The 20,355-nt window shown below is 39.3% G+C and overlaps 1 protein-coding gene across 3 annotated transcripts in view; it reads left to right on the top strand.

The window, feature by feature from the left end:
- Positions 1–20,355, top strand: part of GALNT18 (polypeptide N-acetylgalactosaminyltransferase 18) — a 215,458-nt gene that overhangs the window by 135,782 nt on the left and 59,321 nt on the right. For all 3 annotated transcript variants that reach the window (XM_063160599.1, XM_063160600.1, XM_063160598.1), the window contains exons 5-7: positions 2,198–2,381; positions 3,289–3,486; positions 6,230–6,344. In XM_063160599.1, coding sequence (XP_063016669.1) covers positions 2,198–2,381; positions 3,289–3,486; positions 6,230–6,344 — 497 coding nt within the window. The remainder of the gene's footprint in view (positions 1–2,197; positions 2,382–3,288; positions 3,487–6,229; positions 6,345–20,355) is intronic.

Raw genomic sequence — 20,355 nt, 5'->3', positions numbered from 1 at the left:
TAAATGTCTTCTTTTCAATTTAATGTGCTGTTAGCTAGTGATTGGTTTGATAGTTCTGTGCTTGCTACAAATCTCTCTTAGGGGGTGAGCAGTAAGAACATGTAGTTTGGCACAAGCATGAAAGAAATTAATGTGGGTTTTTTTTTACTTCATAAAGGAGAAAAAGTGTATTGATCAATAAGCAGCAAGTCTAATATAAAACAGAAGAGTGTTTTATGCTATGTAAGTGGCTCATTTTGTTTATTCCAGGTAATGCAGTCACAGACAAACAAATTGAATATATATTGGCAATGTAATGTTGAAAATTTTGGGAATATATCCAGTCAATTCCTAAAATATTGCTGCAGTTTAAATGTCGTGATGGACATGATCAGCAGACTGTTTCTTTTTAATTCTTGTTTTTATGAAAACCTGTAAGTATCAGGATTTTTCTGTGGTATTCTCAGTTCATGCAGAGTTCATTGATTCAAAGGTCCGTGGCATGCAGAGTCCTGCAAGGCCGGAGGAACCAGCTGCATCACACCTGGTGAATGTCCAAGAGCCTTTACAAACAGGGATGAACTTTAGGATGAACTTGTACTTGATAAGCTCTGTTGTTCTGTCAGCTCAAGAGAGCACACACCCTCTTCCTTTCCAAGGATGAATCTTTAATATGGCTGATAAAGCGTGCTTGCTTTTAATTTTCTGTGCCATTACCCATTCCAGCATGCTGGTTGTCCTGATCTGTTGGAGATGGCCAGCTCCCAGAGTGAAAGGCTGATTTCTCAGATTCTCAAACTGCCTGGGGCTCGATGGCAGGACACCCCAAAATTCACTTGAGAAAACCCTCTGGGAGGGTTGTCCAAATGCTTCCTGCACTCAGGCAGGTTTGGTGCTGTTCCTCAGGAGAAGTTAAATGGCTTGCTCAAGTTTTCACAGTCAGCACTAAGCTTTAATGCAGATTGGATAATGCCCAGTATAGCATTATAGCCACAGAAGCATTATTCTGCATCAGAGCAAAGACATTCCTGGTTTTGTGGAGAGATTCAGAATAAAGGGAATTTATTGTCCCAAAGGGAATTTGAGTGATACCATAATGTAAATAGAACATAGGAATGCTAATAAAGAATAAAGCGAACATTACTTTCAGTTAATAATATTTGTGAACACAATATTTATACTCCACATATTGCATTTTCTCATGCAGTGGTCTTTAAACCAGAGAGATGATAGCTGTTGATCTAAGAGTTTTTATATTTTAATTAGGAATGATTCTTCTCTAGAGCTTTTACTGGTCTTTGTTCTAAGAGCAAAAGTTGTTGAACTTTTTAGTAGAGACAGAAACCAGTTGTCAAAGTTTAGAAAGAAAAATGGAAAGAGAAAAATAATGCATTTTATTCTTAGTTCTCTTTTTTTCTTGCAATATTGGTAGAGAAGATTCATGGAAAATACTTAGGCTTTTTATTTATTTTCCTGGAAATATAGGACAGGTGCTTTGTTTTTTGTTACAGTGAAATAACATGCTCTTATGTAGCTATGACACTTCATTTTGTGGCTTGTTACTGTTAAACAGTTCCAGGATTCTGATGGCAGTCATGTAGGCTAAATAGTTATATCAGAAATTTTTTATTGCTAAATAATTCATGGTCCTTCTCATTTTTGTTTGCCTCCTTTTAGACTGACTGTTTGAGAATTCTGAGTAGCTGTGTGAAGGCCACTCCTGTTTTACTGAAAGTGTGGTATTCACATTCTCTGAACAGAGAGAGATAGAATTCTCTCTCCCAGGATTTTTCCTGGGGAAGGCAGTGAGAAACCTCAGGGAAGAAGAGAAAACAATTCTTATCTCTGCTTGCTGCTCCTTTTTGGAACATGTGGAATGTGTTATGGAGATTGTTTATCAGAAGTGATTTGTTAGCTGGACACCAGTAAGGGTTGTTTGGATTGCTTGGCCAATTGGGTCAAAGCTGTGTTGTGAGTGTCTCCAGACAGTCATGTATTTTTCTTTGGCAACATTTAGTATGTCTTTAGTGTAGTTTTAATATGGTATTAGTGTAATATAATACAGCTTAATACAGCATTTGTTCAGCCTTCTGGAATCATGGAGTCAGAGCACTTTATTCCCCGGATGGGGATCGCTCATCTACGACAGAAAAAACGGATTTTTACCTCTTGTCAAGCTGACATTTCTTGCTAACCCTCAATACTTCCCCTTCTCCAGAGGAGCTCAAGGAGAAGCTGCAGAAGTATGTTGATGAGGTGAATGCCCACAAGCCTGGTTTCATCAAGGTTGTCCGGCACAGCAAGCAGGAGGGGCTGATCCGCTCGCGGGTCAGCGGCTGGAGAGCAGCCACAGCGCCGGTCGTCGCTCTCTTCGATGCCCATGTGGAATTCAACGTGGGTTGGTATGTGCCTCCTTCCATTTCTCTGACCCAGGGACCTTTTCCAAGCACTGCTGATATATTACTGACTGGCATTCCTCTTGCATTTAGAGGGTGAGTTAGAATTCTGAGCTTTTTAATGAAAATTCAGACATAATCATGGACACAAGCAGGAAAAACGTGTTTGTGCTGTGTAATATGATCTAGATACATTTTCATGGTTTGAGTAATCTGCTGATCTAATTACAAGGTAGTTAAATCATATTAGAAAACCGCACATTAAAAATCTCCTCCAGGAATGTAGCCCTTTGCCCATGAGGGTGAATGTATCTTCATTAAAAAATACTATCTTTCTTTTACGTTCTGCAGTGTAAACAAAGAAGCGCTATTTTGGCCACTCTGCAAAAATAAACATAACTAAAATAATGTATTTTAACGTGTTCAGTCTGGATTTAATATCTCCTTTGCTCCTTAAGTATAAGTGATGGTAAAAAGGCAAGAGCTTCTGTCTCTAGGATAGATATATCATTAACTCTGATCCTGATGTCCTTGATAGTGTTGAGAGCCTGAAGTTATCATTACTTGGTAGCAAGGGTGTAAATGCTCTATGGTATGCAGATACTCATTTTTTCCATCCACCAGCTCAAATCAAGGTTAACAACAGGGCATCCTAGAGAATATGTTGCATTGTATTATTTTGGGGCAAATCCTGCACTGTCAAAACACCATCTCAAAGCAGAAATGGCTCTGACTGGGTAACAGCTTTAGACTTTGCTCCTTCTAAAAAATGCAGCATTAGCTGCTATATTGTTTATTTGCTGGTGGACTAAATAATCTTAAAGGGCTCCTTCCAAACCAAACTACTCCATGATTTCCATCAGTGCTATGCTTGCATGGGTGTAATCTTAACAGTGTATTTATTTTTTTTTAGGGCTGAACCAGTGCTCACCAGGATAAAAGAAAACAGAAAAAGAGTAATTTCTCCATCATTCGATAACATTAAGTATGATAATTTTGAAATAGAGGAGTATCCCCTCTCAGCACAAGGGTTTGACTGGGAGCTGTGGTGCAGGTATCTGAACCCTCCTAAGTCCTGGTGGAAACTGGAGAACACAACTGCTCCAATAAGGTAATAAATAACTACATTACAGTGTCTAAAAGCTCTCCTGGGTGTGACAGGGGGCAAGTGGGCTCAGCTGTGTGATAGGTTTTACTGACTGTAAACTTTGAATACTTAAATGTCCTTGATGCCTACACAGTCATCAAGAAAACTTTTGTTTTCAGTAGATGTTTTTAAAGGAAACTTTTGTTTTCAGTAGATCTTTTAAAATAGGTTTTCTGCCCAAGTGGAATGGTAGGCAGGGCTGCTCAGCAGCATGCCATTCTCCAAATGTCTTGCCTGCTAATTTAGTGCTTACAGGCCAGAAATGGAATTTTCTTTGCAGTTACATTATATAAGCAGAGCTGATCTGACAGCTGTATTCTTTCTAATGTTGTCACATAGGTGTACAGCTGTGCTGTGTCCCAGGAGTTAATATCTGGTCACTGACACTGTGAGTAAAGGCTGTACTGGGTCCTTGCTTTGGGACAGTCTGGGCCTGTAGTTTCTTACCATGTCCAGAGTGTTGTTAGACTGGTACAGAACAAAACCTTTGTCTCAGGGAGGGGAGCAGTACCCTCTGAACCCACTGAGCAGCTCTGCTGAGATTACAGGCCTTTCTTGTAGACACACATTCATTCCAAGGAGGTCACTGGTACCTGTGCTCCAGCTCTCTGCAGAAAGGAAGTGTGAATGCTGTTTTTGCCTCCTGAAAGCAGAACCTCAAACAGCACTGGCAGCTGTTTTTCATCCAGTAGCTATCTTTGCAGGCAGGCATTTCTCAGGTTCTGTCAGTTTAACACGCTCTGGACTGCACTGACCTATGAACAGAACCTAGAATTGGAAAGCAGGACATAAAAATTAACAGGTTTGCCAAAGAGAATGTAAAAAGGGGTAATTTCTGCATCATTAGAAATAGTTATTGCTGTTAATGAACTCTGTTGACACTATAAAAATGTTCCTGTGAAGACAGGTTGAGAGAGTTCGGGTTGTCCAGCCTGGAGAAGAAAAGGCTCCAGGGAGATTTACAGCACCTTCCAGTACCTAAATGGTGATTCCAAGAAAACTAGTGAGGGACAAAAATGGATAGTGACAGGACAAGAGGGAACAGCTTTAAACTGACAGAAGGCAGGGTTATGTTAGATATTGAGATGAAATTCTTTTCTGTGAGGGTGGTGAGGCACAGGAACAGGTTGCCAGGGAAGTTGTGGATGTCCCAGTCATGGAAGTATTCAAAGCCAGGCTGAATGGGGCTCTGAGCAACCTCATCTGTTTGAAGATGTACCTGCTCATGGCTGGGGTTTGGAATGAGATGATCTTTGAAGTCCCTTCCAGCCCAAGCCATTCTATGATCCTGTGATTAATTATACAGAGTAATTATTATGATTTTTAAAATTAAAAGTAGTGAAACACAAAGTGATGAGCGAATATACTTTTCCATCTTACCCCCAAACTCTGTTCCATATGAGGACTGGGGAGTGAGTGTACTTTATGAATTTCAGGTTTGTTCCCTAGCTCTTTCCCTGGCACATTTTTTTAATTCAGTGCAATATGCTGCATGTGTGTGTTGGATAATTAAAACAAACACACCAACAAACAAAGCCATGTGTATTGATGGATGGTTTCTATCGTGCCTCCATTATTCCTTTAGAATTATAGCAAAGGGAAGCAGGTTCACTGAGAAACATTTAAAAACAACAACAAAGGCAAAAGTACCTTATCATAAAAGAAGCATAAGTTTTCTGCTATTTTCTTCATTAATAAATACATCAAAGATGGTCTTTCATTGTTATAAAATGGGTGCTATAGCACTTGGAGGCATTAATATGTAGATTTCTGTAGAACTGTACAATTTGTGATTAAGAGAGCCTATGATTGTTTGAAAGCAGATGTGTCCACTAGCTGTAGCTTGAGTGTTCTCCATAAAAGCAGGGTGATTTCTCCTGTACTGCTAATTAATATCCTGTCATTACTAGAGTGCCTGATATCAGCATAATAATCTGAAAAGACATATTTATTTCTTGCCGTTGTGGATTATAAGGTAGGAGAAAAATGAAAAGGCTAAATGACTCTATATCCTTCTCTACTCATAAGGTGAAATTGTACCCTCTGTGGCTGAACTCTTACCTGATTAAAATTGGCTCTGTATAGTAAAAATTGGTTGGTTCACACCATGACATAAATAGAGTTTACTGATCCAGTAAAGCTATGTGATTTGTTTAGGTTTGGCTCAGGGTAATGGACTAATGTTACGCTATGCTGGTAAAGGCAGGCTTTTCTTGATTCTGTATTAAAAAAATTTATCCGGATGGTCGTATTCAAGAAATAATATCTTTTTTTAGGTAAGCTTACAGAAAAAAGTTTTTAGCTCTAGCTGAACCTAGCTTCTGGCTAAACACACAGAGCTGCACATCAGTGGGTATCATTTGCAATTGTCACAGACAAGAGACTTGAGGACTTAGCAAGGACAGAGACTACAGAGAAACAACTGGGGCACCTGGATCTCACACTACTAGCACTGAAATCCCTACTGCTCTGGTGAATATTTATGTCCAGTAATTTGACTCTAATTTCCTTCAGTGGTGCTCATTTCACTTTAGAATTAGGAATGTTAGAAGGCAAGGCTGAATAAAACTCTTTGAAAAATACTTCCTTAAGAATCTGTTTTGCTGCATCATTTTACGTAGCAATGATAAATACAATCTGTGCCTGAAAAATAAAATTCTTCATAATTTATCTGCTAATTTTGGTTGCTGATGATTTATTCTTCCAGAAGTCCTGCACTGATTGGATGCTTCATAGTAGACAGAGAATACTTCCAAGAGATTGGATTACTGGATGAAGGCATGGAAGTATATGGAGGAGAGAATGTGGAGCTTGGAATCAGGGTAAGGAAAACAATTTGCCAGTACTAGTGGCTTACATTTAAAATATAGCTGACTTCTTGTTGCAGAGGGGGAAAGCAGTCCAAAACATGGATGGTGGCAGGAAAAGGAGATCCACACCTCTGCATACATGTACATTTATTTGAGGAGAGAGGAGTGAAAAAAGAGCAATAGCTCTCTTTACAGAACTTAATCTGGGACAAGGGTAGATGTATAGAATTTAGGATTGTTCTTTCAACAGAGTTTTTCAGAGTTGATAGCTAAATCTCCCTGCTTACCTGTGGTCCCAGACTCAGTAAGAACAGTTTCTCTCAGGTGTGATGGGAAAAACCTTTCTAGATTACTTGGTTTATTTGAATTAGGAAAATCATTGCGGAGCAAAGTAGAATATAGAGGCATTTATGCTGCCTTCCAGACAGAAGGGAATTAAGGTATTAATAATGTGCATAAGTGCATGTATTTTCTTTTTCCATTGTACACTCTTCACCTGTTTACTGTAATGCAATATTGTGTGTGATTTGTGTACTTCTTTATGTATCTCTTCACAGTTAAACACCTTTCTGTTCTCTGAGAATCTCTCAGGTTTTTGATAAGAGTGGAATTCCTAGGTAGATAATGGTAATGAAAAATGGCGTGGTGTGTTATAAAACTAAATTCTGAGCCCTGGTAGGAAATGTAAGGGAGAGGTAACATTGTGTTTTGAGCCTTTTAGTTGCCAGAATATAAGCATACTGTTGTACAATAGCAAAAAAAGGGAACTTACTGTAAGAATATAGAATTATCTCCTGAGACAGCAAGATATAACAAAAAGTACTCATTTTTATTTCTGGTTTCTTGAAGTTCTTTTTCTTCCGCCTGTTAGAGATAAAGAGTTTTTTCAGCCAGAGAGAAGCACAGACCCTCTTTCAGCTACAGCAGAGCACTTTTTTTAAGGAAAGGGAGAGAAAAATGCAAGACTGCTTCTTTTAATAACATTGTTCTTCCCACTGTAAGGGTCAGAGAGCTGCCTTCTGCTCCCAAAAACTTACTTTGCAGCTCAGTGTTGCAATGAGTTGAAAATTAACATTGTCGCGGACATCTTTTTCACTAAAAATCCTTTCTTTAGGATTTTCCCTTCTGGGAAGCTGAGGCCCCAGAAAAAGAATGTAAACAATGGTTATCTGCTGCTGTGGAATGCAACAGGTGGATTTTTGATTGGGCCATCTTGAATGTTTATAATTAATTAATGGCCAATCAAGATGGAGCTATCTTGGACAGAGTCTGAGAGCTGCCTTTGTTATCATTCTTTTCTTAGCTTAGCTAGCCTTCTGAGGAAACCTTTTCTTTCTATTTCTTTTTAGCATAGTTATAATGTAATATATATATATATCATAAAATAATAAATCAGGTCTTCTGATCATGGAGTCAACATTCTCATCTCTTGCCTCATCCAAGAACCCCTGTGAACACGGACACATTAACATCACTTTGATTTTTCTCTTCTTTTTACAACTGACCAAAAATTATTGTTTCCTCGTGAGTGCAAGGAGTTTTCTCTCGGTTTGCATCATGAGATGTACCCTGTCTGGTCTGCAACACTTGGCCTCGGAGGAGTTGATGTTGGTATGTTGGTAGACAAGGCCAGAGAGACACAATCTCTGCATAATTGAAATTTTGGAGTATGCTGGATCACTGAAATAAGGCCTGACACTGCTCTGATTTCCTTATGGCTTTTTCTCTGTCTCCAGGGAAGCAGTGCCTGACCTACATAAAATACTTTCATCTGTAACAGATTATAGTGTGCAAGGTAGCATAATATATGCTTCCTTATCTGAATTTATGCTGGCTTGGATCTGGCTGTATGAAAACAAATCACAGAGCTGTAATAAACAGATTGTTTAACAGTTTATTAATGCTCTTCTCACAATCCTCAGTGTGTCTGAGATCATACAAGGATGAGACTCAGTGAGGGGAGACCTCATTGTGGTCTTCAATATCCTCACCAGGGGAGGTAGAGGTGCAGGCACTGATCTCTTCACTCTGGGGGCCACTGACAGGACCCAAGGGAATGGCCTCAAGTTGTGTCACAGAAGGTTTGGGTTAGATATCAGGAAAAGGTTTTTCACTGAGAGGGTGGTCGGGCACTGGAACATCTCTACATTACTTGTGTTGCTTTCACCTGTGGGGCTGATGATGAATGCCTTAATCAAAATAGTCATTGTTCTACAAAAACGACGTTATAATTATGGTATTAGTGCCATAAATAATGTTTCCCTTTTAAAATGCTGCTCTCCAATCTGTGACTATGCATGGCTCACTGCACCTCCTCTTTCATTGTCATTTTCCTTTTTTTAAAGAAGTATCTAGATTTTTCTAGTATTCTGCTGTGTGAAAAGCATTATCATTCAGGATAATGGACAAGCAGACACTGTCTGTCCAAAATGGCCTGCTAGGGAAATTTTTTGCAAAAGCTTGTAAGAGCAAACATCTAGAGGAACTGGAGAGTTTATTTTTGACTGCAGAAAAAGCACATGTTAGAATCATTTGAGCTACCTGTTTATCTTAAACACAGTGAGTAGAGCATGGTCCCACGTCCACATATCACTGATTTTGTTCCAGAGGATGTAAAACCTCTGTGAGGAATTAGACCCTGACAAATGGAGACTTTTCCCACTATCCTCACCCAGGAGTTATGTTTGTCACCTCATCATCTGCACAAATATCTAGTTATTTATGTTATATGAGTGCAAGAAAATCACCAATTATTGGAAATTGTATTTGAAGGATCCATTGCTGGCAAACCATAACAAGCCACAGAGAACAGGACTTTGGAGGATTATTCTCTTGATTCTGAATTTGTTTCCGAGCTGCTACTCAGCTCTCTTGGTCTCTGATTTGGAATACTGTTTTAACTTCTAAGATTTTTACCCTTGTCTATGGAATTAAATAAATATTAATAGAAATCTTTTGCCTTGAGCTAGAAGCTGGCAGATGAGTTCAAAACATGAATGCATTTGATTCTTAGAAGAAACTCTTTATTTACTCTTCAACCAAATGTTTTCTTGTAAATCTGTTTATTTGCCTCATAAGACAAAAAAGGCAGGCTGGTTGATGCAAGACTTAATAGAATCCTCTTTAAGCAGCTCAATCATTTTAACTGGGGTTTAAAAAGATTCATTTACTGTGAAGAAACATCATATTTATAAAATCAAGTTAGAATGAGTGGTGCTTCTTTTTTGTTCAGTCATTCCCAATTGAATGGACTTAAGTGTGCTTTTAAATTACCAGGTTGCATTTAGAGGGCAGACTGGAATCCCATTTTTATCCATGTGACCAAGCAGGAGCTGTGTTGATAACTGCCTTAAAAGAATGTGAGTGTAAGGCTGGTGTTTCTCAGTCTCATTTGGGCTCAGCTTCTTGTGCCTGCACAAGCAGTTCTTGTGGCCATGGGAGACCCTACACATCCTCTGCAATCAATTGGATGCATTCAGTCAGATTCTGCTTTGGATGGTTCATGTCTAGTTTGCAGTAGGCTTCTTAAAGGCTTCTTCCAATTCCCACTCAAGTCAGAAGAAGATTTTCTATCAAAAGCAACCCTGTAGCAATTCTTTTGTCTTTAAAAGCAGCCTACATGCTTGACAAAGCTCTGGAATATCTGTTACAAGATGTTATTTGTGCCATTTTTAGGGATTCCCTAACAAATACTCAGTGATTTGCCTCAGGTCCCAGACTAAGTCATCATCAGAGTCATGGGAATGCAAGCCCAGGCTTTGACTTAGAGTAATTCTGTGTGTCACAAAGACTTTGTGCTTGCAGATGAATGCGTGTTCTCAAGGATATAATGGCCCTCTTAAATGGGTAAGAGGAAAATTTATTAGAAGGTAGAAGCTCTTTAAGGGAAAAGGATTGGCTCTTGTTCCAACTAAATGGTATATCAGGACTTTACATCAGCTGACCCAGGAGGAAAATTGCATTTATAGTTAGGCTGAGTGTGGCACACTACTTTTGTACAGTATATTTCTGTAGTGAAATTAATTGCTTCATTTCTTGCTAGTCTGGTGGTTTGTCTGCAGACCTTTTGTGAATCTCATGCTGTTTCTGATGGTGGAGAACTGGAGGAATGCAGTTAATGAATAGAGATGGAGAAATTAGTTACTTGAGCAAAAAATAGTCCCAGTGTTCTTCGGGGTATTTTCCATACATTAGGGTCCCTCTGTGGCAAAGCAAGGAGATGTGAAGTCTGTCATGGCTCTCTCTAATCTATTGTTTTTAAATTCCAGAAGTTATTATTTGTTTTTTAGTTCTGGGCTGGGTCTTGGTTTGTTGTTTGTTTGGGGTTTATTAATGTGTTTTTGGGTCTTACCTATCTTGTCTTTTCTTTAACTCCCTCCCCCCACAACATACTTCTGGGATCATGATTTTTCATAACGTGTTAGTTAAGTGAGTCTCTCCCATGTGGTGCATAGAAACTGATGACTGCTGACATGTTCCAGCCATTTCCAGTCCCCACAGTGTGTGTGTATCCTGATTGTTTCTCACCTGAGATCTTTCTTATAATATTGCCCTTGGGATAGTGTTCTTTTCGTTAATCACAAGCAAGTGAAGATACTTACATTTGGCCCCAAATCTCCATGTTTATGGGGAAACATTTTGCCCTTTTTCCTCTTTACCTGGAAGTTTTCAGCAATTTTACCTGTCAGTGTTCCTTACACAGCCCATAAATGACGTGAAACTGTGACTATATTGCATGTAAATAGATGTCTGATTTTATTAAGGAAAGCCTTTGCACAGCTGTCCTGGGCATGGCTGGGGTGGAGAAAATTTTGTTCCTAGAAGTTGGTACAGTGCTGTGTTTTGGGTTTAGGATGAGGATAATGTTAAAGTGCACCAACAGTGTTCAAGCTCAAGTGAAGTTTCACAGCACATAGGCTACACTGGGTTACATTTTCTCCTTCTCCTTGCCATGCTCTTGTTCTAGTTCCTGCAGCAGCTCACCAGTGCTTTGGCCCTGCCAGCACAGTGGTCTGCCCCATACCTGCTGCCTCTGAACACCTCTGCTTCAGGAAACTTTTATCTTCTTTCAAATACAGGGTTAACTTCAATGTTAATCAGTTAGTGATTTACCCTGCTGCCTCACAAACTGTTTTGTTAGGCAGATTGACAGGCTGGTGTGCCAATGTGATAAATATGGCCAGGAGAATCCTTTAAAAAGACCTTTATTAAAGACAGCTCTGGGTGGGGAACCCGAGGGGTCGCGCACAGCGTCGCTGCTCTCACAGGATGATGCTGAAGCGGAGGAGGAGATTTTCCCCAAATATGCCTCAGGATAATTAATCAAGATGTTCCCCATTCTTGCACTTGCAGCTACCATCACTTCTTGTAGGCTTAAAGCCATGTTTTTAGCTTGTTTTCAGTAAGAAGGCCAATATCCTTTGCCGCTAGGGAATGATTTGCTCTACAGAAAACATCCTCAGTACGTGATCACAAGTGCTGCTCAACAGTGCAAGGTTGGTGATGTGTAAAGGCAAAGGGCTGAGAAGTCCAAAACCAGAAATATCCTTAGTTGTTACTCTGAAATAACTTTTAAATACTGCTTTTTCATATAATGATATCTCTTTAAATTTGCATTAAAGCTTTAAATAGAAAGAAGTTTATTTTGCTTTTTTCCATGTTGTGAATTAAGAGGAGACTATTTCTAGATTGAAGCCTGAAAGAAAAAAATTGTAAATATGACCAAATGTTACTTCTTACAAGATGTAGCCAATGCTTTTCATAGCTCACACTTTCACCAAGACAAAAATAATTCCTTAGCAGTGCAAGTGTGGCATAAGCACTTGCCTGGCACCCTGTGTAACCAGCAGTGGCTTATCTGTGTGCACAGGATTATTCCTGAGGTTAATTTTGTTTTGCAAAGTACCTCACTGTGTCAACAATTTGAATCCCAAGATGACACAGACTAAAATTCTCTATTTACAGGATTGTAATTCCAACAGGTTAAAAAAAGAAAGGCTCTATTGAGAACAAAATAAGTAATTGCCATGCCTCCAAATTCTGCCAGTCATGACATTATTGGGTTTTTTTGGCTTGCTCTGGTTTCAGTCACTCCTACATTGGAATAATTGTTTTTCCCTCTGTTCTTATGAATGCCTCAGCAGGTAATCTGCAGCTACAGCATGTGTAATTATACATTACCAGTGAATCAGTTTTGTGGTTTTGCTATTTCTGGGGAGAGAACATTTTATTAGCTGCTCCCGCAGGAAAGAAAAGTATTACAGCAGCAGCTAACACGGGACATCACTATACCCTACAAGGAAGGATGAGGAGGCCCTTGGAGATTTCTCACAAGTGTTTTTCACCAACTGGGCATGTGTAGTTGCACATTACCAACTGGGAAGTAATATATATATATATATATATATATATATATATATATATATATTTATGTTTTATGAGAGGAAAGTGTTATTTATAGTGGTATGGGAAATAGTAAAACAGTTTAACTCAATATACACTTACACATTAATGGACTCAGGTGAGATGCAAGTTAATTAGTACATTATTAGCCTCATGTTTAATGCTCTCCTGCACTTTCAAGTCATAGTGTAATTGCCACTGTACCTTCTTATATTCCAAGTCTTCATGGCCTAAGCTGGGAAGATTCCATATTTGTGGCTTTCCTCTAGAATTTAATTTCATTGAGATATTTCAATATTGCAAGACTGATTTAGTAATCTAACAAAGATTAGAGGAAGACCAGTGAGAGAGAGCAAGGGGTTGTTGTGGTAGTACAGAAGTGAGTAGATGACTGAGATGGGTTCACCAGGATGGATCCAGCATGTTCAGGTCACAGGTGTGAAGGCCAGATACCTTTATGTATGTAAGGCAAGTGAGTGAGGCAAAGGACCAGCCTAGCTGAACAGGGAATTCTTCAGGAGCTCTTGCCTCAGTCTTTAATAATACTGATAGAATTTGGGCTTTTGTGCTGTGGAAAGGGACCTGGTCGATGGCAAACTGAATGTGGGTCAGCAGTGCCCTGCAGCCAGGAGAGCCAGCCCTGTCCTGGGGACATCAGCATAGCCAGGAGGGCCAGCTCTGTCCTGGGGCACAGCCAGGAGGACCAGCCCTGTCCTGGGGACATCAGCACAGCCTCACCAGCCGGGCAAGAGAGGGGTTGTCTCGCTCTGCTCTGAGCTGGAGCAGCCTCACCTCGAGTGCTGGGGCAGTTTTGGGTGTTGCTATATAAAAGAGACATTAAACTGTTAGAGAGCATCCAAAGAAGGGCAGTGAAGATGATGAAGGGTTTGGAGAGGAAGCTGTGTGAGGAGGGACTGAGGGCACTTGTTCTGTTCAGCCTGGGAGGAGACTGATGCTCACTGCAGTTACAATTTCCTTGTGAGAGGAAGAGGAGGAGCAGGCCTGACCTCTCCTCTGACCAGCATCAGAACCCAAGGGAATGGCCTGAAGCTGAGTCAGGGGAGGTTTAGTTCAGATATTAGGAAAAGATTCTTCACAGAGGGTGGTTATTAATTGTTGTGGTGTTGGTGTGAGGGTTTCCAGGATGAGGTGAGAGATTAATCTGACTTTATATATTTTAGAAGGCTGATTTATTATATTATGATATGATGTTATATGATATGAAAAAAACTAAAGAAAGAGAAAGAAGACATCAGAAGGCAAGCAAAGAATGAATAATAAAAAACGCATGACTGACTAGAGTCTTGACAGCTGGACTGGGATTGGTCATTAAGTAAAAACAATTCACATGGAACCTATCAAAGATGCACCTGTTGGTGAGCAACCTCCAGACCATTCCAAGCAATCAGATAATTATTGTTTACATTTCTTTTCTGAGGCGTTGCAGCTTCTCAGGAGAAAATCCTGGCAAAGGGATTTTTCATAAAATATAACCTGACAACAGAGGGTGGCTGGGCACTGGAACAGGCTCCCCAGGGAAGTGGTCACCACACCAAGCCTGACAAAGCTGAGGAAGTGTTTGGACAATGCTCTCAGACACGTGGTGTGACTCTTGTGGTGTCCTGTGCAGGGCCAGTAATTGAACTCTGATGATCCTTATGGGTCCCTCCCAGCCCCATGTTGTATTCTATGGTCAGGTCTTTAGGCACAGTGCAAGATTAATGAGACTGATCAGGCTAAGTGTAGCTGTGGTAAGGAGAGAAAGGTAAAGCCATAAAAGATGGCCAGCACAGTACATTGCTCCATGAATACTAAACCAGTGGTAATCCTGTTTTTCAGTCTCCTTTTGTGCTTTTTAAGACAAAAAGTGATTTCTTTTTCTTCCTGTTGATAACATAAACTTGGCAACGTAGTGATTGATGTGTGGGTTATTTACTGTGCCTGGCAGTGAGATGGACACGCTTGGAAGAGAACTGAATGGGGCCATAAGTGACCCTTGGCATGTGTTACCCCAGGTGTGACACAGGTGGAGAGTGGCTCCTGCAGTTCAAACCAGCAGCACACCAGGCACAGTTTAACAGCACACTGTAACAGTTTCATAGCTCATGAAGATACATGCAAAATTAATCCCTGCAGAACAAAACAATTTAAAAAGTACATAATGAAGCAATTAGCTAAAAGAGGAAGAAAAGTAATGACAATTTAATTTGGGAAGAATCTTTACATGTATTAGGTTTTCAATGAGAGTGTTTTATGAAGGCACAATTAATGTAAAATGAGGCCTGTGAGGCAATTAATGATGACTTCAAAAGTTAGATTTAAGGGATAATTTACATATTTAGCTCTAGTTATGTTAAAGTCTTTTGTTTTTCTTTTAAAAAGCCTTTTAGATTGTGTATGGGGGGCTGTTTTTGTAGGTTACTTAGAGTTTCACATTAAACTATCAGCTTGGTTATGAAAAAAGGCTGTTCTTCTATAGAAATAAGTAAGTTTATCTTAAAGTATGACAGGATTGTGTGATGATCAGATATATTTAGTAAAGGTTATCTGAATTCAGTGGAGATATTACCTAAATAAATATTAACATATTCCATCCAGTGGGTATAGTTTCTAGCTCTGCAGAGGCAGATACCCAACAAATGTGCATGACAATCCAAAAATTTCCAGGGTGTGATAGAAAAGCCACTAATAGCAACTAGAAATATGAACCTTGATTTCAGTGATCTTTGTGTCTGACAGCTCTCTCTGTCCTTTCTGCAGTCACCTGTCAAGATACCAAAATAAAAAAGCAGATTCAAAATGATTAGGGTATTAAATGAAAATAGCTTATTCATATTTGTCTGTAAAACATCAGGCTCATTATACTGATTATCAGTAAACAATTAATGGTAATTACAAAGGATGACAAGATTTGCAAGTTTTTACAATAAATTGTTCCCAAAAATATTTTCAAAGATGCTGGTAACTAATTAGTTTGTATCCACAGTAGTAATTAATTTACACTGACTGTTTTTTTAACTTTGGGGCATCTTTAATGAGTACTTCTAATTTTGTAGTTTGCAACCTTCACAGAAGCTAGAAATTACTTCAGCTTTTTGAGAAATCACTTAATTATTAAGAGGTTTTTGTTTGCAGTCCAAATGAGGTGATGGTATCAAACAAGGTCACATCAGCTCTTGGAGAAACTGCACGCTCTGTGTAAATTTAATGAATGCAGTGCATGCTAATCAACTGCTCGATGACTTGTAGGTTTTTGGTTTCGTTATTAGATCAAGGTTCTAGAACATAAAAAGAACACTCAGTGATTAAAGAGATAAAAAGAAACTTCTAATGAAGAAGTGTTATATCATTTTATAATGAAGTATAAATTAAATAATCGAGAAAGGGATCAACTTCAGAGTTGCGACTGTTTGCATTAAATATGCAAATTCAAATATATTTAAATGAAATTGGAGAGCATTTACTAAATAATGTAGTGAAAGATGTTTTCCACATGTGAATGGAATTTGCTTAAAAAAACTTGTTAGCAGATTGATTTGGGTATTTGTAAGAAAGTGTGAGTGACACATGGTTGTGCAGTGCTGTGGGATGCCTGGTGGGAGTGAGTGAGGGCTGACAGGGCTTTCAGGACTTCACAGGTTGCTCTGAGAAGCCACTTGGTGTGTTCCTGCTCCTGTGGCTGCCTCCCTTGTGCCATCCCCCTGCACTGCCCCATGCTCAGGTCCTGTCCCTCTCCAACACAGGGGGGCTCACAGCTCAGCTGTTGTGCCACCACCTGTATCCTCTCCGTGCTTTCAAGTTGCTCTCCTGACTCTCCCAGTGTGGAGCCCCTGTTTTCTGTTTACTCTGAGGTGCTGCTTTAACCCTGGTAAACAGAAATACTCACAGATTTAGGGCCACAGTTATAACAATGTGCCAATAAACATTCTGCAAATTAACAGCATGAAGTGCTTAGAGTGGACAGATTGTCCACAAGCCACAACAACTGAAGATGCAAAAGAGAGTTTTCCCCTCCTTTCCCCCTCACCTCCCCTCCAATAGATTTTCTGTACTCATTTAATGTCCCTGTCATCCTTTGATTTCTTAGTTTAGATCATGGGCTATGCTGATTTCAGTCTTTCAGCTCTGTAAGTGTTCACCTCGGCACTGCTACTGTCCCTTTGGACCTAGAATTTTTTAATGGAATTTTGCTAGCTAGCAATGAAGAAACAAGGAAAGTTTTCAAGAAGAGAAATCTCTCTAAGCCCTTCTTGGGGCTGTACCAAATATATGAACCTCCTAAGGAAATTTAAGAAGAAAGAGCCCTTTCTCAGGCTGCCTTGGAAGGGAACGTTGAAAATGCACTCAAGTGGGCTCAGAGCTCTTTGGAAGGAAAACTCCAGTGGCTGTGTTCTTTTCCTGAAAGATTGTTTTTGCAATGTAAACCAGCAGGACCAGAACCTCAGGAAATTCCTCCAGAGTAAAGCAAATGTTTTGCCTATCTGAGACTCCAGCAATCATGGAAAGTACTCCCAAAGATACATTGACCACACTGATCACATTTCAAAACTTTCTAAGGCAAAGTCTGAGGCCTGCTGGTACAGTTTTGCAATTGATGCTTTTACAGCATGGCATGTGAATTGCTATTTATTGTGTCACAGTGATTTTTTACAACTGCATATGCATATTTCAAGATTTGGCAGGAAACTGAGATTTTTGCTGGTAATTTCCACTGCTTGCCTCTCATAGGTAAATTATCTTTGTGGGCAATAGATAAAGTTGCTGAATTTCCTTTTAACCATGGTTTAGGAAATTAATCAAGTGTTTTCATTGCAATTTGTAGAAGTAGGTTAGTCATTAAGTATTACTGATAGCAGCCACAGTATGCTCAGAAATATAACATTTTACTTCAAACCATTCCATGTGGTTTGAAAAAGGTTTTGAAGCCTTTCAAAACACATGGTTTTCTTATCTTCAGACTTCTTGCTATAGCCATGGGTGATAATTTGAAAAAGCTCTACTGATTTTTAACTTTTGCATGTGCTTATAGCCATCAAACAAAATAGCAGTACAGGAAAACTAGCAGGGTGCTATTCAGTGTGGATAAAGCCTGAATAAAGATTGCTAATGACAGCAAAAAATAGCTGCAAAATCCACAGGGGAAGTGTGTGAAGCTGCAAGGAACTAACTCCTCAGTTGCTATTCCTTCTTGTCTACAGGAATTTTATTAGATTAAAAACAGGCCACTCTAAAGGGCTTCTCAGCTTCCCTCTGAGTAGAGTCTTTGAGAAAATGTATTTCTTAGTATTAAAATACTAATTTTTAAAAAACCATAAAAATTGTATCTGACTGAAAGGTATTTGGTTAGAGTAATTAATTAGTATTTTCTATGCACTTCTCATGTGAGATTTATGCCACCTCAAGGTTTTTCTCTTGAAAAACCATCCAGCTGTCCACAATAGCTCCAACACAATAGTTAGAGCACCAGGGATTAATGTAAATGAGTGAAAGAGATGGGGAGGAGTGGTCATATTCAAGTGGACATTTGGTCTAGAAGAGAAAGAAACTGAAAGAAATTCCATTATTTAAAATACAATCAGGGAAGAATTCAAAAGAAAACCTGATGGTTTTTGTAGCAATTAATTATGTTTATTGTTTAGTATTCATACATGCAGTTCAGTGTAGTGTTTAGCGTATGAATAGCAAAGCCCTTCATTCCTTGGCTGGAGATTTTACATATTTTAGGCTGCTGGGAATCTTCACTTCCATGAGATTCCACGAGAGCATAATTTCATTTGAAAATCCTACTTTAATGCCTGCTACCTGCATTTCTATTGTGTGGTTTTTTTTTGTTTTTTTGTTTTGTTTTTTTTTAACTCACCGCTCCTTAAATACAATGGAACATTTGGATAAAAAAGAGATTTCTTGCTGGACTGTAATCCCACTGGCAAAGAACAGTGGGAGGGAGAAAGGACATTGGCTTGTCCCAGATGTGACCAGCTGAGCATGTCAGGATTGTATTTTCTGCCTTTTTAAAGCATTGCCACTGCTTCCACTCAGCAAGGTTTCATAGCCTGTATCTAAGGTCATGCTCTTTGTTGAGTGCTGTAGCTAATTTTTGTGCATTTTAGGAAATTTTTGTCTGGAAATAATATGATTTTGAAATTGTTTAATGAAACTTAGCAGTTCTGTTTTGATAGCTAATTAATTGATTGAAATTAATTACTCTTTGAAAATAGAACAAAGACTGACAGTGTCTGGGAGAAAGGAGTGGCCACTGGAATTGATTAGTTGGTGTTTATTCAGGTAGTGGGTAATTTTTATTTGCAAACTCTCTTAAGGACTTGATCAGGTTGTTTTTTGAACACATCTCACTTCATTATTAAGTCAAATCATAGTTTCCTGATAACTGAATCAATGCTGAAATTATACATGACACTGCTCGTCCAAATTTCAGTTCCTAGAAATTTGCTTGGAAATTCAGCTTATTGTAGACTGTGAACTTTTTGGCTCAACTTGTTGTCAAGACACTATTGTGACCTAGCTCTGAAAATCCTACAAAAGATTTGGTGTTCCCTTGCTGGCCTTGGCTCAAGGCCATCCCTGGTTGGAATGAGCAGAGGCAGGACAGAGTACACAGTGCATGTGTATTGTGAATTGCCCTGTCCTGGGCTAAGTTATGACCATCTCTATATCTTCCTTGTCTTTTATGATACTAATTTGGGCAGTGTACAGTGAGTAACTCTGAAACAATTTATAGCTGGATGTCCATGCTGTACTGAGAATCTACTTGGACTGAAAGCAGGCGTTGTGTGAGCACAGTCTGGTGGTACTTCACATTTAATCTCTATTAGGACGTGTAGCTGGACCATTTATAATTAAACGTTTGACAAACTGTAATTTTTGTAAGATCGTTAAACTGGATTGCCCACTTGATATGATATTTAGAAAGACAGGACACCAGTTTTGTTTCCAGATTATTTATTTTTTGTGCCAGATCAGTTGCATATTTATTTTTAAATATTTATAATCGTCTCAGTTTTGCCCTGATTTTGATAATGGTTATGTTTATTTACTCTAATGGTCTTCCAGGCTGGTGACACAGAGATGTGCTGAAGTCTTTTCATCTCCCTTTTTGACTGTACAGCAGGTTCATGGGTTAGCTCCCTTTCCACAGAGCTCTGAAAACCTGGGCTCTACCTCTTCTCCCAGCATATGCTGAATGCAATTAGGCACCAGTTCAGAAAAAAGCTTTGTAAACATTCTGAATTCATGCCACATTTTCTGGTCTCAGGAGCTGCCAAATGCCTAAATGCTGTATTCAAGCCAGATGTCTAAATATATAAAATGAATGACTGAACAAAGTGCCTCCTTAGTAGAGCATATGCCTATAGGGTGGACAGATCTGAGGGGCCTGAGATGAGCTCCAGAACAGAATGTTTTTTCAGCCATCATCTCTGGCCACCAGGAGGGAGACCAGAATATGGATGAAGGCACAAGAAAGAAGCACCCTTGCTCTCATGTTTTGCTCTCTTAGCATATGAGGTACCAAGCCTCAGGAGTTTCTGCTGGCAGTTATCATAAGGCAAACTCTGTCACTTCTCAGTGAGTACATCTGCCTCTGGGACACCCAGGTACTTGT

This window comes from Melospiza melodia, chromosome 6 (assembly GCF_035770615.1).
Source record: "Melospiza melodia melodia isolate bMelMel2 chromosome 6, bMelMel2.pri, whole genome shotgun sequence".
Classification (NCBI taxonomy): domain Eukaryota; kingdom Metazoa; phylum Chordata; class Aves; order Passeriformes; family Passerellidae; genus Melospiza; species Melospiza melodia.
Note: the sequence above shows the minus strand (reverse complement) of the source record. Positions and strands in the feature narration are given on the sequence as shown.